Source organism: Cavia porcellus, unplaced genomic scaffold (genome assembly GCF_034190915.1).
Source record: "Cavia porcellus strain 051 isolate PalLab524CR breed Dunkin Hartley unplaced genomic scaffold, mCavPor4.1 scaffold_29, whole genome shotgun sequence".
NCBI classification, from domain to species: Eukaryota; Metazoa; Chordata; class Mammalia; order Rodentia; family Caviidae; genus Cavia; species Cavia porcellus.
In genome coordinates, this window is record NW_026947512.1 from 26860152 (window position 1) to 26886183 (window position 26032).

General features: G+C 33.9%; 1 protein-coding gene across 1 annotated transcript in view; it reads left to right on the forward strand.

Annotated features, from left to right (window-relative positions):
- Aspm (assembly factor for spindle microtubules) overlaps window positions 1-26032 on the forward strand; it is a 55187-nt gene that overhangs the window by 10906 nt on the left and 18249 nt on the right. Inside the window, exons 6-17 of the mRNA XM_013158077.3 lie at window positions 789-1034; window positions 1955-2022; window positions 3968-4109; window positions 4661-4791; window positions 5402-5577; window positions 7622-7767; window positions 7852-7937; window positions 8729-8950; window positions 10859-11066; window positions 11181-11323; window positions 11430-11558; window positions 14803-14997. Of these exons, the coding sequence (XP_013013531.1) occupies window positions 789-1034; window positions 1955-2022; window positions 3968-4109; window positions 4661-4791; window positions 5402-5577; window positions 7622-7767; window positions 7852-7937; window positions 8729-8950; window positions 10859-11066; window positions 11181-11323; window positions 11430-11558; window positions 14803-14997 (1892 nt within the window). The remainder of the gene's footprint in view (window positions 1-788; window positions 1035-1954; window positions 2023-3967; window positions 4110-4660; window positions 4792-5401; window positions 5578-7621; window positions 7768-7851; window positions 7938-8728; window positions 8951-10858; window positions 11067-11180; window positions 11324-11429; window positions 11559-14802; window positions 14998-26032) is intronic.

Genomic DNA, 26032 nt, shown 5'->3' on the forward strand with positions numbered 1-26032 from the left:
AGGAAATAAAGCCCAAAAGGGCCTTATTTCCAAAAGGAAATAAGTTTTTTTCTCTTAAGAAAATGTGTTTAATAAATGTTCCAATTACGTTTCAAAATTAAATTTTTATTTAAAAAAGATCAAATTCCTTAGATAAACTTATTAGGAGATTGGAGACAGAAACCAGTTAGAAATAATTTTCTGATTTTGTTTTCTGTTTTTTTTTTGAGACAAGAGTCTTGCTTTCTAGTCCAAACTGAACTCATGTAGCCTAGGATAATTTTGAATTTGTGGTGGTCCTCTTGCCTACCCTCCCAAGTGCTGAGATTACAGGCGTGCACCAACACACCCGGCAAGAATCCATTTTCTCAGTCTCAGAGTTGCTCATATTTGAGGTGTGACAGTGCATGCAGTGGGAAGTAGCTAGACTTGGGGTACATGCTGCAGGCAGAGCTGATAAGTGACTAGACATGGTGAGTGGTGACACTTATTATGAGACTTAAAAGTGAGATGGAAGAATTTGGGGGGAGTGGGAATGGATTCTGTTGGACCTTCTTTTCTTCTGAAGTTTTACTTTTTATTGATACACGTTTGTATCAATAAAACAATACTCTGTTCCTTGTGGGGAGGTGGTGTCTGTGGGTAACCATCTCAGTTCCATTCCGTATCTTGCCTCTCCCTTCTGCCTCTATTTCCCGCTGCAAAAAAAAAAAATGTTTTTTTGTTGTTCTTGTTTTACTGCTGAATTTAGGAATATACAGAGATATTATTTAATCAGAAACATTTCTCCTCTTTTTTTTTGTATGCAGTAAATGCTGCTACCTTGCTTTTGGGAGTGGAGAATCAACATAAAATAAGTGTTCCTAGAGCACCTACAAAAGATGAAATGTCTCTCAGAGCTTATACTGCTCGGTGCAGGTTGAATAGATTACGTCGCACGGCATGCCATCTGTTTACTTCTGAAAAAATGGTCAAAGCTATTAAAAAGCTTGAAATTGAAATTGAAGCTAAGCGGTTAATTGTACGAAAAGATAGACACCTTTGGAAAGATGTTGGTAAGATACTACAGAAATATTGAGATTAATTCCCTAAACACACTTTAGAGGTTCCCTCTCTCTCTCCTTGCCTTCTTTGCCCACTACTGGGTATTGAATCTAGAAAGCACTGAGCTACAGCCCTATCTTTTAAATTTTTTTATTTTAAGGCAGGGTCTAAATTGTCCATTCTGGCCTCTTCAGTCTCAGCTTCCCTAGTCAACTCTAATTTTTGCTTCTTTCCCATTCAGCCTGCTTTATTGAAGTATAATTGACAAATAAAAATTGTGTATATTTGACGTGTGCACCATGGTGATATGTTTGTCTTATGAAATGATGACCACAGTGAGGCTAGTTAACATATCTGCCACCTCACACATTTACCTGTGTGTGTGTGTTTGCACGCGCGCACACACATGCATACTCAGCACATTTTCTTTATCCATTCCCCTGTTGAAGGACACTCGAGATTAACCCCATAGCTTGGGTATTGTGAATAACATTGCAATATACATGAAAGTGCAGTTATCCCTTCCAGATGCTGATTTTGCTTCCTTTGTACTTATATCAAGAGTGTATATTTCAAACTACTTTAGCTTTGCTGCCTAAATTCCCCATAAGGATGATTGTGCCTATTTAAGGATAGAAATATTTGCCATTTAAATTAACTTATTTCTTATAAGTGATTTTTTTCACTGATATTATCTCTATTAAGTTGTTTGGTTTTTGTGGTATATTTTTGTTTGTTTTGTTTTTTGAGAGCTGGTCTTGAACTTGCTATGTAGCCCAGTCTGGCATTAAATGAGTTTTCTATTACCTTAGCTACCTGTGTGCTGGGATTACAGAAATGTGCTACACTGCCCAGCTTTCTATGAGGTTTTATTTATTATGTCTGTTAAATTATACCTCTGATTTTAACTTTCTTCTGACTTGCATTTCAGGAGAACGCCAGAAAGTGTTGAATTGGTTGCTATCATATAATCCTTTGTGGCTTCGAATTGGCCTAGAGGTAAACCTGCTTCAATTTTTGAAAACAATTTATGGTGTTGTTTTTTTTTTTTTTAATGATATGCTTTTAATAGAATAGACTCTTTAATAATAATTTCATTTATAAAAGCTACAGTCATTTGATTAACTTGATTCATCTTTCAGTATAAAATGCAAGATCATTTAATCAATGCTTATTAGGTAATTAGGCCATACCATTACATGTTACTACCATATTGTTGCATGTTCATATATAGTTATTTAAATACTCATAATTTTGTGCTGGATATGACAACTCTAGTAAGCTCAATTTTGAACATTTATAAATAAAAAGATTAAGCCATTTTAAAAGTTTTTAATGTAAATCACTTTGAAAATCAGTGAGGTATGTATTGTTTTCACTTCATTAGTAAAGCTTAGATGTGAATGACTTCCCAAAGGACAGTCGTTGATTGGTCAGGCTTTTAACCTACACCAGACTGATGGCAAAGCATACCTTTCTAGCCATTTTGATGGGATACTAGTAATAAAAATGTCATCTGGATTTGAATTATTTATTAGTTGCCCCAGTAATATCTCAAAATTTAAAACTAGCTGAATTAGTAATAGTACTTGGCTATTAAAAGTATGCTTTTATAAAATGGCATCTTCTGTGCTTCCTTTTGATCTTTTACTAGTAAGATTTTAATAATTATTTTTCTAGATTACTTTCATAATGTATTTTATTTCAAATGTTTAATAGAAGAATCTTTGGGGCTGAAAGGAATTTTTTGAAAATCTAGCTTCTTTGTATCATTAGCTTTAGTATCAGAGAGAATAAATAAGGTTACTGTGGGTTGTGTCATTGCTAAAATTTATTTCAGCTTTTTTACCTTTTATTAGTCAACAAATTACATATCAGTTGGCTCTGCTTTACATGTTGAATAATTATGGAACCTCTAATGAAGTAGAGGCCCCTGGTATTTGGGACATTTTGTAGGAAAGGTAGAAACATGCAAAGCAATTTATGACTTTTGCTTAGATGTACCTTTTGTTATAGGTGCACCTGATTCCACTGTACAGAACAGATTATCTAGTTAAGCCCAAACTTGGCAGGGATGTATTATCCGTCTGCAAGAGACACAGTCAATGGTTGTGGTAGGGCTGTAAATCTTTTTATAGGGTGTGGAGGGGCAGTAGTTGTGAACAGTAAAGCGTTATTTCTTGTTTCAGAAGCATACTTTAGGAGTCTATAAATAGAGATGACTTTTGAGAATTTTAAGGAAGGTTCAGCGATGAAACATATGTAAAGAAAGATAAATTTCTTATGTTTTGATGAGAATTAATACTTCTTCCTGCTTTCATTTCTATCTTATGACAATGTACGGTTATAGAATATAATTTGATGTTTTTAATATTTTCTAATTGCCTTAAAAGTCATAGTAAACTAATTTGATGTTTATCATTGATTATGAATATGTCTAAATTATTATGTATAGATCTTAGATCAATGATAGTCTTCTAGAGCTTTCAGTTATACAAACAGCCCACTGCAGCACGCGTGCCATAGGTTTACCACCATTGTTTACAAATGGTTTTCTACTTCTTAACTATTATAAAATTTTGAATAGATTTCTCTTGTTCTTTTTAGCATCTACGTAGTGGTACAATAATAAGTAAATTTGAAAACCATACACATGTTTGATAGGGCTTTGAATAAAGGAAAACAAATATAATTATTGCTTGTCTTCTGATTAGAAGTTTATCTTAGTCGAGGTTTTTTTTTCATTGTGAAATGTACCATGTACAACAAAAAGATGTATACTGCATTTTTTTTACAGTTTATTTACCAAATAGTCATGTCGTTCCGGTGCTATCTTGGAAAAGAATGGAGTTAGTGCCTTAGAAGATTGTTGTCTGCCTTTCTTGTGTCTCATCTCTTTGCTTGTTTGACATAGCATCAATTTAGCTGTGGTTTTTCTTTTCAGACAGTTTACGGAGAGCTCATATCTTTGGAAGACAATAGTGATGTCACCGGGTTGGCTGTATTTATTCTGAATCGCTTACTTTGGAATCCTGATATAGCAGCTGAATATCGGCACCCCAGTGTTCCACATCTATACAGAGATGGTATTTCTGCCTGCAATGCATTTTCTGCACACTACACATAAATGGCCTCTTGTTCTTCTTCCTGTTTGTATGTGATATTAGTTTCTCAAACAAACTAATCTAAATAGGCCTCTGTTTACCTTTGCCTTCTTTCATTCCCATTTTCTTCCATCACTGCTTATAATTACTTTTACTTCTTTGTGGTCTCTGTTCACTCAGTCTTCCAGTAGGTTGTAAGACCTGTGAATTTACATTTGTTATAGTTTGCTACTGTGTATCTAGCACCTAGGATGGTGCTTGCAGGTAGTTGGTGTTTATTAAATGTTTGTTGAGTGACATCTGTTGAATCTGTTGATGTTGCTGTGCCTGTTTCCTGGTTCAGGAACTGGACATATTGAATGCTACCTGTCCACTAGAGTTATTATGAGGATTTAATGCTTCTCACATGTAAGTCACCAGAAAAGGCACTGTGTTTTATTTGTGAATGTTACTATTTTTACTAGCATATTATTACCCGAAGGTTCAAATTGCCTTTGGTAGATAATTTGTTACTTTGTTGTACTTTATTTAAGGTCATGAAGAAGCCTTGTCCAGGTTTACACTGAAAAAGTTATTGTTGTTGGTTTGTTTCCTTGATCATGCCAAGATGTCCAAACTTATTGATCATGACCCTTGTCTTTTCTGTAAAGATGCTGAATTCAAGGTACAGTTCTCATTTTATGTTTTGTAATTCCTCTTTCACTTGAGACTTTTAAGGTTTTTATGGCATATTTTCTCTGTAGAAAGAATATTAGTTTTCCAAAGAATATTCTGAATAGGGAATAATGTGTATCTAGTGAGTCCTATTAGTAAAATACTTGATTTCACTGGCTGAGTCTTCATTACCATATCATCCATCTCACCCTTACATTTCACCCTTAAGATTGAACTTAACTATGGTTCTAAGGAATTAGATGGAGAGAATTTTTTTCCCTTAATTTAGATGCCAGTTTTGGTAGTATATTGTGAGCAGTTTTTTTTTTTTTTTTTTTTTTTTTTTTTGTCTTTTTTGTTTTTTGTTTTTTTATCGGTACCAGGGATCGAACTCACGACTGCCTGCTTGCAAGGCAGGCGCTTATGCCGCTGAGCTAAATCCCCAGCCCCTGTGAGCAGTTTTTAAAGAAAGTCTTGGAAATGTATGAAATTTACATTATTACCTGTGAAACTGGGAATCTTTTTACAAAACTGTTAATTGCATATCTGCAATTTGGAGAAGTTTTAATTGTAGGTCAGATTTTGATAAAATATAATACCTGCAACCTGTTTCTTTATAGGCTAGTAAAGAAATTCTTCTGGCTTTTTCACGAGATTTTCTAAGTGGTGAAGGTGACCTTTCCCGTCACCTGAGCTTGTTGGGATTACCTGTTAGTCATGTTCAGACACCATTTGATGAATTTGATTTTGCTGTTACAAATCTTGCTGTAGACTTGCAGTGTGGAGTGCGTCTTGTGTAAGTATAAGAAATATAATTGTTTTGCTTAGTGAGATACATAAAAGTTTTGTGGAAACTTTTATGGAAAGTTTCCATAACTTCCGTAACTTGTGGAAAGTTTTGTGGAAATGATATAGATTATTTTCTGTACTTTGATTTTTCTTACTTTTTCACATAATGGAATAAATTTAGGGTTAAACAAAACTGAAAATGCTCTTTCAGAAAAATGATGTTATCAGTTTAAGATGCAAAAATTTTGTTTGCTATCTAATTTTTCTTTTCTGCCAGCATGATTAGAATCTAACATCTTAGAACACGATTTAGGAAGAGCTTGAAACTAATTAAAATATAAAACACTTACATTGATTGTGGTTTCATGAGTTATCATTTGAGACTATTTAGTCTCACAAATGAAAACAATAAGATGAAGAGGTAGAATAACTGGCCAAGTTTTTTATGTACTAGAATTGAGTCATAAATTCGTGGTATCTCCACGAATACTGTATACTTCAGATACAGTATTTCCCTAGTAACAAATTGGAATCCTCAAAATTGACTTGGGTTTCATGATGAATACCTGTTTATGCTTTGGAAAGAATGGTTTTTACCATGTAGCTGTAGTTGGCCTTGTTAGGATTTCTGCAGTAAAAACAATCTTGTTTCTAGGGAACTCTCCAAGGTATGTTATGTTCTTACCAAGGAGACATCTTTAGGGTCAAAGGAAAGTACTTTTTTATAGCTAAGGTATATTTTTCTCTGTATATTTGTTAAACCTCAAAACAGCCAGTTAAACTCTGAAATATGAGTTAACGGCTATAAATTATTTCTGCTACAGTAAAGCTTCCAGATCTCTATCTGACCTGGTATCTTTTTGTCAGATTTTGAATTGCTTATGTTATAGCAAGAACACTGCAGATTCTCTTCATTCTGAAAGTCACATTAGCTAGGAACTTAACTGATTAGGGAAGATTTTGAATACACTTCTTAATTTCTTTGTTTTAACTAGATATATCTAGTGTATAAACTAAATGCCGTATGTCCATTTCTCATGAAGACCAGTTGAAAGAACTCAATATTTAGAAAAGTAGAACACCACGCTCTTACACGTGAATGTCTTCAAGTACTTGAAGGGTTACCTTGTGCTAAGAGATAGTTAAATGGCCAAGAAAAAGAAACACAAGTTTTGGGAAGATATGTGTTGGTTTGATCAAAACCTTGCTGATCTTCAGGCCTGCCTAAAACCAGTTCACAGTCTCAGGTTGTTCACTCAGAGGTCAGAGGGCCGCTTGGCCAGAATGGAAGCATTCTCTGACATTTTTGAGGAAGATATTTCTAGACTGAGTTTTTCTAAATCAACATATATATCTCTCCTCCCTAAGTTTCCATGGGCATTCTTTTCTTTCCTGAATTTTCTTGCCAGCTAATAGTCTTGAGAATTACAATATCTGTGTCTCTCATGAACAGTTTTTGTAGTTAATACTATTTGCTGAAAATATTTCACATGTAGTTTTGTTCCTTTTGTAAGTCCAAGCCATCATACCTATCTAATTCTACTAGCTTTCAGTTACATGCAGTAACCATTTGGGGCTTGCTTCTCCTGTAGGAACATTTACTATTTTGTAGTGGGTAAAACATATTAATCTAGATGATATTACAGATCTGAATTTAAACTCTGGAATACATGTATTTTTTAAGTAGGTACTCAAATATAATTTTTAATATTTAAAATTATATTGTGCAAGTGCATTTTACTACTCATGATTGGGTTTATTTTGGGAAATTGGTACATGCATTTAGCATATCTTAATCCATTTCAATCCTGCGCACTCCCGCCCCATTCCTCTAATTTGTCTCCTTAGGTTTCATCCTTCAGACTTAAATGAGAAAGCACTTGCTAACTATGCAACCGTGCAATTCTGAATTTTGGGGGTTCTCTTTGACCTTCACATGCTTAAACTTAAGGGATTTGTATAGATAATAACTATTTAAATGAAAGGATTTTTTTTGGCAAAAAATGCATGTTTTATATAGCAATTTTATCTGATAACTATTTTACTCTTAGGCGAACCATGGAACTTCTCACACAGAACTGGAATCTCTCAAAGAAACTCAGGATGCCTGCAATAAGTCGTCTTCAAAAGATGCACAATGTTGATATTGTTCTTCAAATTCTTAAATCACGAGGAATTCAATTAAGTGATGAGCATGGTAAAAACAGGAAAGATAAATTTTAATTCACCGAATATTGATAAGTATATACATTATACTAATAGACTGCTGTTTCACTTTTAGGAAATACAATCCTATCTAAGGACATTGTGGACAGGCACAGAGAAAAAACTCTTGGGTTGCTTTGGAAAATAGCATTTGCTTTTCAGGTATTGTACATTTGGGACAGTGTACTTTTTACACACTGAATTTTGAATATTGATTTATTAATACTAACACTGATAACCATCTGTGAAGTTTAGTCTGTCCCAGGGGTTGATAATTGCTTTATGTATTCCAGTTTTTTCTTCATTGCATGAAGTTCAGTCTGTCTCACAGAGACAGAAACTAACTCTAAAGTACATTATTAATAAGAATTAGACCTGAGATTTGAATGCGAGCTTGTGTGACCTATATCCCATGTTCTTAACCACAACATTCTACCATTTCTGTATAGTTTATATTTCCTTTTTTTTTTTTTCCTGTCAGGTTCTCACTATGTAATTTGGGCTGGCCTTGTAGTTTGGTCTTGAACTTGCAATGATCCTCCTGCCTCAGCCTCCTGAGTGTAGGGATTACAGGCATGCACCACCATGGCCAGCTTTTTTTTTTTCTATCTTTTTGAGACAGAGTTTCACTATGTAGTTCAGGCTGGCCTAAAACTTACTTCTTAGTCCAGGCTTGGCCTTGAACTGTCAGCAATCCTCCTGCCTCAGCCTCCCTAAGCAAGGGGTTAGAGATATTCACCATCATACCCCTATGCCTGGCTATATTTGCCTTTTTTAAAAAAGTTCTTTGGTGCTAAAATATACAGTTTGGATACTTCTTAGATTTTTAAAATCCATGACTAGGTTACATTTTATTCCAAATTTATACAGTTTCTCTAAGTAGAAGAGTTACTTTGATTACTGTGGATTAAAAAAAATATGAAAAAGTTAAAATATTTATTTGTATGTTGCAGGTAGAGATTTCCCTTAACTTAGATCAATTAAAGGAAGAAATTAACTTTCTAAAAGACACACAGAGTATAAAGAAAACAATGTCTGCATCATCGTGCCATTCTGATGCTGTTAAAAATAAGAAGAAAGACCAAGGGCATAGTAGTACCTTACATCACTACAGTGAGAGTGTGAAGTTATTGATGGATTGGGTAAATTCTGTTTGTGCTTTCTATGAGAAAAAGGTAAGTTCTTTTGCTTTTGTTTTAATCCAGTTATCTTTGCACAAATAAATTTTATTTAAAGTCAAACTTATGTATAAGAACTTTTCTTCCAGTTTTGAAATAGTTTATGTATATGAACAAACTTTTTCTCAAATGAGCATTTTGTCATGTTATATTTTATATAATCTGTCACCAATTATACCACATGTGGTAATTTTATCAGTAAGAAAAAAGTTACAGATAAAACATTTTTATAAAAATGTTTGAATATATCTAGGATACAAGATAATCAAAATCTTAGAATAAAGATAAATGCGAAGTGAAACCATCCTGCAGAAGGTACAACCAAGAACTTGGCTACGACTATACAAACAGAAAGTAAAATCTAAGTTGCATTTTTCTCTAGTAACTTGTTAGGTTGTTACTGTATTACTGTGTGAGATAAACTTTAAAGTGCAAATATAGGAAAATAAATTGCCCAGACAGAAATGAATAAATAGCTTGTCATGATATATAAAACATGAAGAATGATATACAGTACATGTAATTAAATATATTAAACCTCAAAGTTATTAGCAGACAGGTAGTCAAATCTGTGGATAACCTGGGTCTTATGTAAGTGCTAGAGAGCTAAGTAAGATCCAGTTAAAATTTATTTCTAATGCCAAAGTCAACCCTGGGGACTTTATGGATGGTCGTTTGCTGATGTGCCAATACCAAGGCTCTTTTTTCCATGGTAGATTCAACAAGATGATACTGTACCCTGTCAGGTTAGCTTTTAGACTATGAGCACATGTCCTTTGCATGGTCTATTTAGTGCTGTGTTTTCTACATTTTTGTGATTTTTTGTTGTTGATATCCTAGTTTAAAGTGTCCCTCAGATACAGTGCTGAAGCAATGTATAATGTTCTTTCTGTCTGTCTGTTTTACTTTCTTTCTTTCTTTCTTTTGTTTTTTTTTTTTTTTTTTTTTTTTTTTTTTTTTTTTTTTTGACACTAGAAATCAAAATCAGGACTTTGTGCTGGCCAGTCAGGTGTTGGGGCAGAGCTATATCTCTGGCTCAATGTATGGTATTCTTAAGAGAAAACTGAAATCTAAAGTCACAATGAATAAGTAAGATTTATGCAGGCATTGAATACACTGCTATTGGCTGTGACTTTTAACATTATTGAGTCAGAAGTAAACATAAATTGGAGTTATATGTTGATTGACTGATAAAAATGTAGTGACAGAAGCTCATAGGAACTTAACCCTGTTTTTCCCCTATAAACAGTGGTTCAGTAGTCCCTCCTTCAGTATTCAGTAGATATATGAGAACTGACTCTAACTGTAGCTTCTTAAGAATGCCATAACAAAATATTATAAATTGAGTGGCTTTAAAATAGCAACTTATTTTCTCAGTTCTAGAGGTTAGAAATCTGAAATCAAGGAGTTAGTGTTGTCCATACTCTTTACTAAAACTCTAGGTGAGACACTCCATACTCTTAAGTTTTGATGGTTGTCAGTAATCTTTATTAACACATTATTCCAGTCTTTTCTTCTGCAATCAGGTGGTGTTCTCTCTGTTTCTGTCTGTGTGTCTGTCTTATAAGAGCATCACTTTGATTGGATTAAGAATCCTTTCTATACCAGCGTAACCTCCTACTAAGTAACTATTATTTGTAATGCCTGTTTCCAACTAATGTCACATTCTGAGGTTCTGAGAAAGATATAAAGTCTTGAGAAACACTATCTAACCCAGAATGATGTTATCAGAATCCACTTTTGAAAAGAATAATATTTGATGATTGATAATTTGGCAATGAATATGGTACCATACTAGGTATTAGCAATTAATATTCTTTTTAGTTATTAAAAGGAAATAATGAACTACGAAACCATTATTAGTATTTAAATACAACGAATTATTTTTCTGGTATTTCTAATCAGGTGGAGAATTTTACAGTATCTTTCTCAGATGGCCGTGTGTTGTGTTACCTGATCCATCACTACCATCCTTGCTACGTGCCTTTTGATGCTATATGTCAGCGCACTACTCAGACTGTGGAATGCACACAGACCGGCTCAGTGGTATTAAATTCTTCCTCTGAATCTGATGATAGTTATTTTGATATGTCTCATAAAGCACCTGATCATGGTTAGTCTTTTTTTCTTGATTAACTTTTCTAATTCTCATTCATGTCTGCTTTTGGATTATAGCAGTCTAATTTCTCTCTCTCTCTCTTTTTTTTTTTTTTCACTTGCATGATAGAAAATAATACTGAACTATACAAAGAACTTCTGGAAAATGAAAAGAAAAATTTTCATTTAGTTAGGTCTGCAGTTAGAGACCTTGGAGGGATACCTGCTATGATTCATCACTCAGATATGTCAAATACAATTCCAGATGAAAAGGTAAGTAAAAGAAGTTCCTTAAGTAATAACTCTAAATAAAGCTCAGACTGATAGCAAGTTGTATGTTCTCTGTTGCTCTGTTTTCATCTTTCGTGTTTGCTTTTAGGTGGTTATTATGTATTTGTCATTTCTTTGTGCACGGCTTTTGGATCTTCGTAAAGAAATACGAGCTGCTCGACTTATACAGACAACATGGAGAAAGTATAAAATAAAAAGAGATCTAAAACACCTTCAGGTAATCCTGGAAAGCAAAAACATTATAACTCGAGTTGTATTTCTTAAGATATTGGTTGATTAATCCTTATGTGTATTTTACATTTTTACAAATATATGAATTGATTGAGATACATTTAAAATTGTTTGTATATATTTTGGGGTGGGAAGGGATATTTCCCTTCACTTGCTACGGCTTCCTCCTTGATGTATCTTACAACCTGTGCTCTACCCTTTCACTTGTCTGCTCCAGAGGAAAAGGAGTAACTTACCTGCTTTGTAACTTGCGAAAAATAAACTAGAGATGCTTGACTCAGCCCTTCCTTTCTTTCCATAGGAGTATCTGGATCCAGAGAGCAGGAATTTGGAAGTAATTTTTTCTGTTGTGCTCTGTGAGGCCTATCCTCCACTTGCGCCATGTGGACCTGGGCATCAATTGTTTGAATTTGCAATAATTAAGAGCATTTTGTTTGTCATGAAACCATCTTCCAGCTTATTCTTTATTAGTTTTAAAAATGGTACTTTGGTTTCCATGGTTTTATTTTTTATAATATTTAGGTACTGTGTGCAGAAATAAAAATGTTACTTATTGTCTCCGTGAACCCAACTTTGCATAACATAGCATAAAATAACATGTGCATAGCATAGCATAGTGTAAAATATCCCCCACTCCGGGTTTTGAGAAAAATAATTTTGGGGAGGTGGTGATAACAAGGACTGAAACCAGGTCCTTCAAACTGAGTGCATCTGCATCCCTATTTTTATTTTTTATTTTGAGACAGAATCTTGCTAAGTTGTCTAATTCTGCTACCTCACCCTCCTAGGGTACTAGGATTACAGGATGTGCCTCCATGCCTGGTGAAAAATTCCAGTTTTGAGAATATAGTAAATGGTTTTCTTGATCAAGATGAGCAAATTATTTTGATCCTTTCATCTCCTTATCCCCTTCACTAATAATGTATTTATTTATTTGGAAAAAAATCAAATAAAACTATCGTTTAATAAAACTTTATCATATATATTTCAGAAATATACTCTATCTAATATTGCTCAATTTTGAATTACAGTGCATTTATGGTCAAATTCCTAATAGTTGTCTAAAACAGCTAAATTTTAGGATCAAACATGTATTTTCTCATGCTATATTTGACTTGGAAATAACACCAATTGTAGTGATTTGCTCTTGCCTACTCCATGTCCTCGTCACAACTTTTGAGAAATAGAAAGTCTTATACTCAAAAAACATCTTCTCTGCTGTCTTGTATTACCTGTTTCTCAAGTTCTGCACAAACTGAAGCATTTCCCACAAATTGAAGAATAATGTACTGTTGGAAGCATCTATGAGAATTGATCTTCAAAAGTTTTCAGGGAAAACTGTCCTTCTGATCAGTCCTTAAGTTATTTGATTGATCCTTTTTATGTGTTAGTGAATTTTCAAATTATAGAATCCAATGTTCATCAAAATGTATATATTCTGCTTCATTTTCTGCCTCAGGTAGCTTTGTGTTAGTCAGCTGTTTACTGTATAGGTTTCTTGGCTTTGGCTGGTAGCCTTTTTGATTCTTTTAATATGGAGAGTAGAAAGTTCCAGTTTTTTTGAAAGGGTAAATGAAAAGAAACTTGTGTATCTATGATTAACCTTCTCTCCAATCTGCCCACTGCTTCTCTCCTATCTCCTCATAGTCGTGTTCTCTTTCTTACACAATTACACTAACATCCAGTTATATCATTTTGTATTTGAGGCATAAGCCACAAGCGCCCAAAGATGCTGTCCTAGTAAGCTATAAACATTATCATAATACAGCTGTTATTCAGGTTTTATTTTTTACTTCATTATTGTAATTAATATGTATACTATCCACTTAAAATCAAGTGGCTCGACCCAAATACTATATAGTTCTGAAATATCAGTTTTAAAATGTTATTTTATTTATTTATTCATTCATTCATTCATTTACTTTTGTTAATAAGGGTATAATTTTAACTTGAATCTCTGTAGCCCTAAAGACCATAGGTTTTTTTAGGGATACTAACAATGATGTTAGATGATTTAATCAATTTACTATACTTAATTCTGCAAGTCTAGTTTTAAAATTGTCTAGTCTTTTTCTGCTCAGTGGAGTGATCCACTCTATGTCCCTTAACATTCTTTAGCATTTGTTTCAGTGTATTGATTACATTTTTCATGTTTCAGAATAACAGTTTGATCTTTTTCATAGGTGTTCTTGTACTATGTAGGTACTACACACAGATAACATCCGCTGATTGTTATTTATTAATAATTAGAATCTTGATAGGAGATCGTCCCAGACAGCAGCATACAAGGTTGTCAGATATTCTATAAGTTGTCCTTTCCCACAAGAGGAAATAACTCATATTCTAGTTTCCAGTTCAGATCAAGTGACACATTTAGCATTACAGAATATTAACAAAGTGATTAAGGGCATGGTTTCTGAAATCAGATGACCGGGTTCAAATCCTGGCTGCATTGCCAGTAGACTTATAAGCCATTTGACTTCTTTGCCTCAGTTTTCTTGGGTTCATAACATAGTATCTGTTCATTAGCTCTTACAAGGTTCAGATGTGTAATTTATGAATTGTTTGAAATGGTGCTGGATATAAAATGTATTATTGTTGGTGGTTCATTTTTAGAAGGAATGGAAATAGAGACATGAAGGAAACTGATCTCTAGTGTTCTTAAGGCTGGTGCGGTTGGTCGAGTCCAGAACCACTTCGCAAAACCCAGACCGTACTTTCTTCTCTTGAGTCTCAATAGCCATCCTGTATATTATAATAAAGGAAGTGGCATTTCATTTTTGCCCTTTTGTGAATTGCTTTGTTCCATTTTAATAAAATGATGCTATCTTATACTGCAAATCATTTTTATACATTCCATCCCTTTTCTAAAAGTCAAGCATAAATTTACTGTACCCAAATCTGAAAAATATACCTTATTATACTTAAATTCCTTTTTATCTTGTTTCCTGGTGATTTATGGTAAGTAAAACACATCTGTGGCCTTTCTTGTAGACTATTAGGAATCTTTGTTTTACCATGCCAATAAATCTACAAGCCCACCTGTCGGCCCTTTCAACATGCCCAGAAGGAGTGATTTCCAACTGTGAACACAAAATATGGGAGGAAGATGGGGTGATTTATTTGCACGATCAGTTTGATTAATTCTTAATAAATATCTTACAAAGAATAATTTAAAGTCTTAATAATTAAGTATTTAATTCACAGGTGCTTTTTTGTTGTGTTTAAAGGAGAGAGACAAAGCTGCAAGAATTATTCAATCATCTGTAATCAGTTTTCTGGCTAAACGAAGACTAAAGAAGAAGGTTAATGCAGCACTGATCATTCAGAAATGTTGGCGAAGAGTCTTAGCACAGAGAAGATTGTTAATGTTAAGAAGGGAAAAACTGGAAAAAATTCAAAATAAATCAGCATCAGTTATTCAGGTATAGTATCCTGGACTAATTTTTAAACTTGAAACGTTTAAAAACTACATTTTTAAAGGTAGAAGGCATAATATAAGTTTTTTAATAGGTATGTTTTAGGATTCTTTAATACAGTTGCTCCTAGGTAACTGACAAGTTTCTAAATCTGCCTCTTGGATGCCCAGATGTGTGATGTTCAATCCCTATGTAAAGTAGTACATTTGCATATAACCTATTGTAGCTTCCTGTGTAACTCACATTTCATCTGTATTATTTATAATACCTAAGGCAGTGTGAATGTCAACAGTTGTAACATTGTTTTGCTTGTGGAATTATGATAAGCAGAAAGTTTGTTAAAGTTCAGTTCAGGCAAGACACAGTCATTATTCTTTACATATCTTCATGGGTAGTTTATTGAATTCAGGATGTGGAATGTGCTGATCCGAAGGGTTTATTGGTGCTTAATTTAACAAATACTTAACATCTTGCTACTTGTAAAACCATGCTGTATTCAGCATAAGACTGAAACATGACTCATATGCCTTCTTTGCTCTGAAAGAGAAATATTCTAATTCCATACCTCTTGCGATCTTTGTTTTATATTAGAGACTTGTAATCTTCATCTCCGTAGGACAGGCTGGCATACTATAGCATTCTGCTTTGTAGGTCCATATCTCTGACCTAACCAAGCTCTCCTTTTTATATTCACTGAGAAACAGAAACTTTTCTTTCAGGACAAATGTACATTTCTTCTCTAGTGCATTTTGATGGTGTGTAACAGAAATAGTGCTTATAATTAGCCAGTAGAATGCCTACATTATTTTTCTTTGAAGTAAAGAATATGCATTATATCTACTTTATATAGTAGTCATGTTCCTAACATCTTTGTAAATTAATATTCTATTTTAATAACATTAGAGATGTGTGCTATTCATTTTTTTAATTTTTTGTGGTACAGGAAATCAAATTTGAGGCATTCAACAGGTGTTCTACCACAGGCTACATTGCCAGCTCAGAGATGTGTCGTATTTAAGTTAACCCCTGGTAAATCACATTGAAACTTCACACCATAAATTTTATCTGTTTTACAAATTTGAAAGTTTTTGGTTTGGGCCACCAAAATTGATAAATGGGAGATTCTGATTTAATAAATTGTCTTTTTTTTTTTGAAATTTTTAAAATCATGAAATGTTGCAGATAGACAGAAAATTTCACACAGAATATAAAACCAAATGTTTTTTGAAACCACCTGGGCCAAGAAACAGTATACGATAGCTTCTTTGAAGACATTTCCCAATCAGTTAACTCTCCTGGTACAACACCCTTAGCTAATTTATGCTAACTATGTGTTTTTTTCTATTCATCGTCTTTAAATAGTATAGTTTTGTTGCCTGTTCTTGGAATTTTGGATAAATTTGTCTAGATTCTTTCATTGGTCATTATTACATTTATGAGATTGGTTAATGTGCTTGAGTAAGCATAAAGTCTTTGCCTACACCATATTTTTACATATTATATCTTCCAGCAGATTTAATGTTTCTGTTGTAACAGATCTTTAATCCATTTTGAATTTAGTTTAGTATATGGTGAAATATATGGGTCCAATGTTAATCTTCAACATGTACACAGCCAGTTTTTCTAGCACCCCTTATTAAAGGGTGTTTGACACCTTTGTTAAAGATAAGGTGATTTATTATGTCTGGAGTTGTTTCTGCATCTTTTAATCTGTTCTGCTGATCTTTGGATCCGGTTTTTTGGTTCTTCCTATTCAAGATCAAGGGTTATCTTTCCCTTTTCTGATATCCTCTTCAATCCCCTTCTTCAGAGTACTGTAGTTTTCAATGTAGAGATCTTTTACGTCCTTCTTTAGTTTGATTCTTAGTTATTTCATTTTTTTGGATGCTATTGTGAAAAATGTTGTTTCCCTGTTTTCTCTCAATGAGTTTGTTATTTGTGAACAGAGAGGCTATCGATTTGTGAGTGTTGACTCTGTATCCAGATATGCTACTAAATTTGCTTATTAAATTTTGCAGTATTTAAATGGAGTTTTTGGAGGTCTTCTATGTATAGTATCTCCTGTAAATAATGCTAATTTGACTTCTTTTCCTGTCTTCATTTGTTTTGTCATTCTAATTGCTCTGGCTAAAGTTTCCAGGGCTATGTTGAGTAAGAGTGAAGACAGTAGACATCCTTGTATGATTCCTGATTTTAGAGAGAAAACTTTCAGTTTTACTTAGTATCATGTTGGTTGATGGTTTGTTATAGATGGCTTTTATCAGATTGAAGTAAAGACCATCTATTCCAATTTTCTGTAGAGTTTCTATCATGAATAAATGCTGAAATTTGTCAAAAGCTTTTTCTGCGTCTATTGAGATGATCATGTGATTTTTGTCCTTGGCTCTGTTAATATGGTGTATTACATTTATTGATTTACATATGTTGAACCATCTGTGTATCTCTGGAATGAATCCTACTTGGTCATGGTCTGATGATTTGCTGCATTCTGGATGTTATTATGGATTTTTTCATCTATGTTCCTTAGGGAGATTGGCCTATAATTCTCTTTCTTAGCTGAGCCCTTCTCCAGTTTTGGTACAGGATAATGCTTGCTTCCAGCAATGAATTTGGGGGTATTGCTTCCCTTTCAGTTTTATTAAGAAGTTTGAGAAGTAGTGGTCTTAAGTCTTCTCTAAATTTCATGTAGAATTCAGCAGAGAATCTGTCAGGGTCTGGACTTTGCTGGTAAGTTTTTAATTACAATATCAATTTCCCTGATTGATTTTGGTTTATTTAAGATTTTTATATCTTCTTGACTCAGATTTGGTAATTCTTATGTATCTAAGAATCTGGCCATTTCTTTTGCATTTTTCCATCTTAATAGAATGCAAGTTTTCAAAGTAGATATAGATGATCTTCTGGATTTCTATAAGGTCTATTATGATTTTACCCCTTTTTATTCTTAATTGCATGGATTTGAGTCTTTCCTTTTTTGATAAGATTAATTAAGTCTGTTAGCAAAGTTTGTCAATTTTTAATCTTTCACAGAACTAAATTCATTGGTTCTTTGTATTTTTTGTCTTCAATGTATTAATTTCTGCTCTTTATAATTTCCTCCTTCGATGAACTTTCACCATTAAGTTGTTTATTTGCACTTGCTCTGTTTTCCTGATATGCCTATTTACTATAAATTGACCTCTCAAGACTACTTTAAAATCCAAGATGTGTAAATTTTGTTGTAAAAAAGAGAGGGAAAAAAAAAAAAAAAGAAAAAGAGCTCTAACGGATATAACAGCAAGTGTGTTTGGGGGTGTTAAATAGCTGACTTTATCAATGTTTTTGGAACATTGAACACAGCTGTTTGCAGTCTCCCTGTTTGAATGTCCACCTTGTGTTCTTTGATACTGTGATTTGAGGAACTATTTTCAAGAAAATAGTGTGTAATCTACTAGCAGGTAATTTCTTACTGTTATGGTTTTTTGTTTCGTTTTGTTTTGTTTTGTTTTGTAGTTCTGTATTGCGTGTACCCTTACGCCGCTTTGGTTTGTTTTGTGTTTTTCTCTTTTTCCTCTTAAATTAAAAAAAAAAAAAAAAAAGACTACTTTCATAAGTTCTGCTATGTTGTATTGTCATTATCATTCAATTGTAATAACTGTCTAATTCCTTCTTTTATTTCCTTTGTGACCAGTTGGTTGTTCAGAAAGGTGCTATTTAATTCCATGTGTTTATGAAGTTCTTGTGGTTTGTTTTGCCATTGATTTCCAATTTCATTGCACTATTATCTGATAATATGCATGGGATAATTTCAATTCCTTTGCCTTTGAGCTAGTATGTAGTTTATTTTGGAGAATTTTCTATGTGCAGCTGAGAAGAATGTATATTCTGATGTTGTGGAGTACAATACTTTGTAGGCATATACCAAGTCCATTTGTTCAAAATTTTGTTCAGTTTTAATATTTCATTGTTGATTTTTTCATCTAATTGATTAATGTCTTTTTGTGACAGTGTGGTATTGAGATCATCCGAAACAATTTGTATTAGTGCTTGTTTGATTATTCATGCCCATTAGTATTTGTTTTATATAGTTGGGTGCACTGGTATTTGTTGCATATTTATTCATGATTGTTACAGATTCTTCTTGGATTTTTCCCTTTACAAGGATGTAGTGACCTTCTTTTTCTCTCTTAATCAGTCTCAGCTTGAAATCCACTTTGTCTGCAAATAGTATAGCTACCCCTGCTTTTTTCTGGGTTTCTGATGCATGGAGTACTTTTTTCAGCCTTTGACTTTATGGTTTCTTTTTGAATTAAGTGTTTTTCTTGTGTGCATCATATTATTGGATTTTGTTTCTTGATCCATTCTCCAGTTTGTGTCTTTTGGTTGGTGAAATGAGACCATTAACATTGATGGTTATTTCTGATATATATCAACTTATCCTTGTCATGTTATTTTCCTGTTATTGCCCCCCCCCCTTTTTTTCCCCTACCTCTGTTTGTTTACCTTGTGTGGTAGATTCCTTCTGTTGAGTTCATGGAGTTGTAGTCCTTGTTACCTCTTTTTAGAACTTCCTTCAAAACAATTTGGAGTGCTGGTTTGGTGGTTATAGATTTCCTGAAAACTCTTTGTCATGAAAGTTTCTTATTTCTCCATCAGTTTTGAAATATAGTTTTATAGGTGCATCAATTTGGGTTGTGAAGGTTCTTTTCCTTTAGAACTTGAAATATTTAACTCCAAACTCTCCTTGACTTGAAGGTTTGTGCTGAAAGAGTCAGCTGTGATTCTGATGGGCTTTCCTTTGTAGGTGATTTGTTTCTTTTTCCCTAACACCTTTTAAGATTCTGGTCTTGTGTTGAATTTCTGGAATCTTGACTGGCTGCAGGTATTTTTTGGTTGTGGCTAATTGGGATTCTATATGCCTCACTTATTTGCATGTGAAATTCTTTTTGTCTATCAGGGAAGTTTTCTGTCTTGACATCTATGAACAGTTTTTTTAATATTATTTGTGCTATCTCCTGCTTTTTCATTGACTCCAATTAATCTTGTTAGTTTTCTTTTCTTCATCTTGTAACTGCTGAGTTGATTTCTCATGGTACTGTGCTATTTTTGAGACATCTTTCTTTTCATGATAGCTAACTGCAAGCCTGTCTTTTATATCTGAGATCCTGTCCTCACATTGGCTTATTCAGCTGCAATTACTTTCAATGGGATTTTTGTCCTCCTGGGTATCTGCTTGAATATGTATTATGGGTTCCATTTCTTTTCTATGCTGAACATTCATCACTTCCGTAATTTTCTTAAGCTTATCTATTTTTTGTCTATATCTGCTCTAGCATCACTAAGCATGATCTTTATTGTGGATTCCATATCTGCAGTTATTTGAGAGATTATTTCTGTTTTGATTTTTCTAGAGCTTCATTCAACTGTGTTGTTGTTGCTACTTCAGAGAGGCTAGGTGAGAGGCGTTCAGATTATTCCACCTCATTCCCACCCCGGGTTTGCGGGTGAACTGGATGTCTGGTGTTGTATTTTGTTTAAGTATCTTCTCATTTTCTTTTTCTTTCTTTCTTTCTTTCTTTCTTTCTTTTTTTTTTTTTTTTTTTTTTTCAGCTTAATTCCTGGGGTAATGCTTGTAAATTATCTATGGCAAGTTGCTTTATTGCTAGTATTTAGGATCTTTATATAATGACTGTTTCTCTATCTTCCAGTTGTAGTTGGTTTTTGGGTTTTGAGTCTGTTGCAAGATCCTACCTCTTCAATTCGTTGGAGATGAGAAGTTGGTACTTATTTGACCCAGTCCTTAGTTCTTTGGCACTATGCCTTAATATTTTCTGTGACCTTAGTCAATCTCAGTAACAGAATACTAGGAAGAACAGCTATTTAGAGTATTTGTATCACTTCTGGCTACAATGATACTAGTAACATCTAACACAACCTAGAAAATGACCAAGTGAGCTAAGCATTAATTTGTCACTTTTAACTGTATGAGCTAGATTTGTGGTTAAATAACAAAATCTAAAACACATCAGGAAATTATATGCAGTATGCAAGTCCTTAATATGTCAATTTTTCCCTCAGGGGTTAAAATTTAAAATGGTTTAAGAAGAAAATAGAGAAGCTTAAGAAGAGAAAGAGAGTACAAGTAAGGCTAGAGGACAAAGGGGGGTCATGCTAACTTTGGGAAGCTGGTGCAAAAGAGTGGAGGAAAGGACAGAACAGAACCACAACCTCAAAGAGGCTAAACACATTTGCACTCAACAGAAAAAGAAGCTGAAACAGTGAAAGAGAAAAAATTGAAAACAAACAATAAAAAACAGACACAAAGCCCCCGCCACCACAACAAAAGCAAACTAGAGAAAAAGAAAAAGAGAAAGACCTCTTCTAGGTTTGTCTGGTACTCAACCTGTGGAGACAGAGTCCCGATCTGTGTGCATCTATCCCAGGAAGCCAGCAGTACCTTTTAGGCGGGGAGTAGATAATTTCAGCGAGCCTGTACTTTCTGGCTGAGACCAGACTCATTTGGTTTGCACCTGTCCATGCACCTTCTGTGGGTCTGAACCCAGCTGGAGCCGCTAGATGGAGCTGGCAGAAGCTGTGAGTCGTTAGCCTCTTGTGTGGGAGCACTATCTCTCAGCACTCAGCACTCAGCACCAGCCGGTGCAGTCCTTCATACCTGCTGCTCCCCTCCATTGCTGCATCTCCCTGTGGAGGCCTCTTGGGTTGCCAGCCGCGTGTCGGCAGGTTTGAGCCACTCCTCCCGTGCAGTGAGTCTCATCTCGGGGGGAAGGCCTCCCCAGCCACCTCCTCCTTCTTTGCTCAAGTTTCTCTTTTTGTGGGCTTCAATGGATGCTTCAGATCCTTCCTGGGTCCAGGGGACCCACTTCCGTCCTTCTTGTCCTCCTAACTTTGCTGGATTCTAGCGTCTGGATGGTGACTCTCAGAGAGGCTCTTTTTCTCCTGTTCCCACTCTGTCATCCTTGTGCTCCTCCATCCTCCTTTTACTTTTTATCTGCTCATATTATTGTAACTGTTTTTAGTAGATAGCATACAGTTTTTTATTTGCATTTTTTCCCTCAGTACTACTAGTATTGAACCCGGGGCTTCATACATGGTCAACGGATAGTCTACTACATCCCCAACCCTGAAAATGTCTTTTAATTATTGCCTTAGACCATTCATAACTCAGGTGTTGATACGTTTTGTGTGTGTGTTTTCTGAGTCTTACCTGTGCTTCATCTTTCTTTTTCTTCTTTTCTGTTGTTTCAGTGATTTGAACATATTTTAGTATTTTCAGTTCATTTTCTTTTTCATTCTTTATGATTTTTAGTGGTTGCTATAGGAGTTATAGTATGTACAGCTTTTTATCCCCCTTAGAATCAGTATTTTAGAACTCTAGGTGTATTGTGAATAACCTACCACTATCTTGGTCCCTTTACGTAGCCTCTACTATCATGTTTTTATTGAAGTTGTGCTATTTATGACTTTTATGGACATTAAAAATCAAATACATGATATTCTAGTATATTTATACAGGTATTTTGCATTTCTGCTGATTTGCTTTTATTTCTGATATTACAAATTCGTTTAGTTTTCTTTTCCTCAAAAATGACTTTTTCATGTTTATTCATGAAAGATAATTTTTTGGTAGTTTGCAGGGGTTTTTTTTAGCAGATTAAAAATGTTTTATCTGTTCTCTCTGGTCTTTGAAACTTTGTTATTCAGATTATTTTCATAGGTAAAATATGTTTACTTTTTAAGGATTCTTTATTATTAATATTCAGCAGCTTGATTACATTATATATCACTATGGATTTCTTTGAACTTATCTTCCTTAAGGTTCACTGAATTCTTTGAATGTGTGATCTTTATTACATTTGGAAAGATTTATATCAATATTTCATAGAAGTTTTGTACTGTTGTCTTCCTCTTTTCTTTGGCTCGCAGGTTTCTGGGGCTCCGGTTTGGTGTTTTTTTTTTTTTTTTTTTTTCATTTTAGTAATACATTTTTAAACTAAATTACAGGTCAATATTCTAAAATGTGTAGTTTACATGAGGATTTATGTTTTTGTATAGTCTTGTTCAGTGGGTTAAGTGAATACATGTAATGTGTCTACCATTATGTTAACCTCCTGGATAGTTTTACCTCCTATAACTCCTTTGTTCTTCCTATTCATTCTTTTCTCTTTCACCTCTTCCCCTGCCCTTTGGAAACTACTGCTTTTTTCACTTTATAATGTAGATTTTTCTAAATGTTTTATATAGTTAGGATCAGACAGTATATAAACTTTTTAGACTGGCTGTTTTCATTTGGCAATATGTTTGTAAAGTAGTGTCTTTTCCTGGTTTAGTAACTCATTTTATTTTTTTGACACCAGGAATTGAACTCACAACTTTGTCCTTGCCAGGCAAGCACTTGGGCTGCTGAGCTAAATTCCCAGCCCAATAACTCATTTTTTAAATTACTAAATAATATTTCATTGTATTGATGTGCTACAGTTTTTATTCATTCATCTATTAAAAGACATCTCAATTGCTTTTAATTTCTGGATATTATTAATATAAAGCATGAGTAAGCATTTCCGTATAGATTTTTGTGTGAACTTTTAGGTACTTTGTATCTGGGAATGTTATTGTTGAGTTGTAAGACTATTTTTTGCTTTTAGAAATTGCCAAACTGTCTTTGAAAATTGCTGGACTATTTCACATTCCTACCTGCAATGCAGGAGAGCTTCAGTTGCTTCCTAGCACTTGATGTTGTAGTGATTTGGGATGGAGACGTTCCAGTGCCTGTGCAGTGGGTCATGTTGCCCTCTCAGTTTGCAGTTCCTGAGAGCAAGTTATGAAACATCTTTTCATATGCTTATTCATCCCATGTAAGGTGTCTGCTCTACTTTTATCTTTTGATCATTTTTAAATTCTTTGAGTTTTTAGTATTGAGATTTAAGAATTGTTTTATTAGATATGCATTTTATAAAATACTTTTTCCAGTCTATGGTTATTTTTATTCTTTTAATGTTTGTAATATAGGCTTTTCTGTGTCTTTTACAGAGCAGGCCTTTTTAATTTTAATAATGTCTAGCTGATTAATTTTTCTTTCACAGATACTACTCTGTTGGCATTGTGTCTAAGAAGTCATTGCCAAACCCAAAAGCATTTAGAGTTTGTACTGTTACCTTTCAGAAGCTACATTCCTAGACTTACCCTAATTTAATTTAATTTATTTATTTGTACTGGGAATCAAACTCACGGGACCTTGTGCTTGGCAGGGAGGTGCTTATGCCATTGAGCTGTATCCCTGGCCCCCACTGAGCTCAAACTAACAATCCTTCTACTTTAGCCTGCTAGAATACTGTGCTTCCAGGCATGTGCTACCATGCCCAGCCTCCTCCAGCAGTTTTTACAGTTTTGTATTTTACATCTATTACTCAATTCATTTAGTTTCTGTTAATGGAAAGAAATGGATTCTAGATTTACTATTTTTGCATATGGTGATTTGTTTTACCACAGTATGTTAAAGTGGTGCACTTTCTCAGTAATTGTCTTTGTTCCTCTGTCAGGTATCCATATCTAGGCTCTTTATTCCACTGATTTATTTGTTGTTCTTTTGCCAGTTCTACATTGTGTTGATTACAGTAGGGTTTTTTTGTTTTTATTTGGGTTTTTTTTGCATGGGGGTACCGGGGATTGAACTCACAACTTTGCGCTGGCCAAGCAGGCACTTGTGCTGCTAAGCTATATCCCTAGCCTGATTACAATATTTTCATAATAAATCTTAGCAGTGGATAATTTTAGTCCTCTAACTTTGTTGATCAATATCACTTTGACTATTTTAGGTCTTTCACTTCTAAATAAGAGAATCAATTTGCTGATATTAAAATAATGAGATGGGATTAGGGCAGATTGTATTAAATCAAATAGGAAGAATTGACATCTTAATAATATTGAGAGTTCATATACATTAACATGGTGTATCTACTTATTTAGATCTTCTAAACTCTGCTCTTTCATGAGCATTTTGAATTTTTATTCCTACAGATATTCTATATATTTTTCAACTAGACAGTATTTCATTTTTTTGCTGCTAATACGAATGATGTTATAGTCCAAAAATTTTTACTATATTTGCTAATATACCATAATATTGTGATTAAAATCTAAGTCCTCTTTTCAATTTTTGTTGTATGCAGTGTAACTATGGAAAACCTCATATAACATAAGCATGCCTTTCTATAAGTGAATATGGAATGCAGATTTGTAACATTTAGATGAGAAAACTATACACTTATACTCCAATGTAAAAGCTATTTATTTTAAATAAATATATCATAGTGGTGATAAAATTGTTATTGTAGTAAGGAAAGTTGTTAGAAAAAAATGAACTTATCTTCCATTTAAACAAAAATTAATGTTTCAGTAGCAGGTTAGTAGTAGTAATTTAGAAGAAAGTATAAAAAAAGTCTTCTTTGACTCTAAAAGTTGTTAGTTTGAGGGTTTTATATAAACAAATACTTGGAGTTAGAAAAAAATGATTTTATAGCTCTGGCTACTATTTTCGTCTACTTTCTTATTTCTATAATGGCAGCTTAATAATACCTTATATTTATGAAGAGCTTACATTTTTACAAGTCCTGTTGCACAAATAATCTTGATTGCATTTAGATACATATTATTACACATTTCTTCATGGTAAGAAATATAATATGATGCTCACGTCATTCTTAGGCTGAAGACTAAGAGCGGAACCTCGCATACTAGAGATGGAAAGTAGTGAAACTTACAGGAATTGGCAGGCTGCACCTGTTCTCTCCATCCCTCCTCACCCTTGGATAGGTGTGCCTGGGCCAAGGGTAGCTGCATGCACCATGGCAGTGCTGTAGGAGAGCTAGCTTTAACCAGTCCTCAGCTGCTTTACTTATGTAAGAAAAAACTGTAGATGTAAAAGGAAGAAACAACCCCTTACCCCAATCTTAGCTGTGTTTGGAGTGTTTCAGACAAGGCTATTACAAGATTATCTAGAGCTTGATCCCTAGTAGCCTGGAATCATTTAGGATTAACTTAAGAC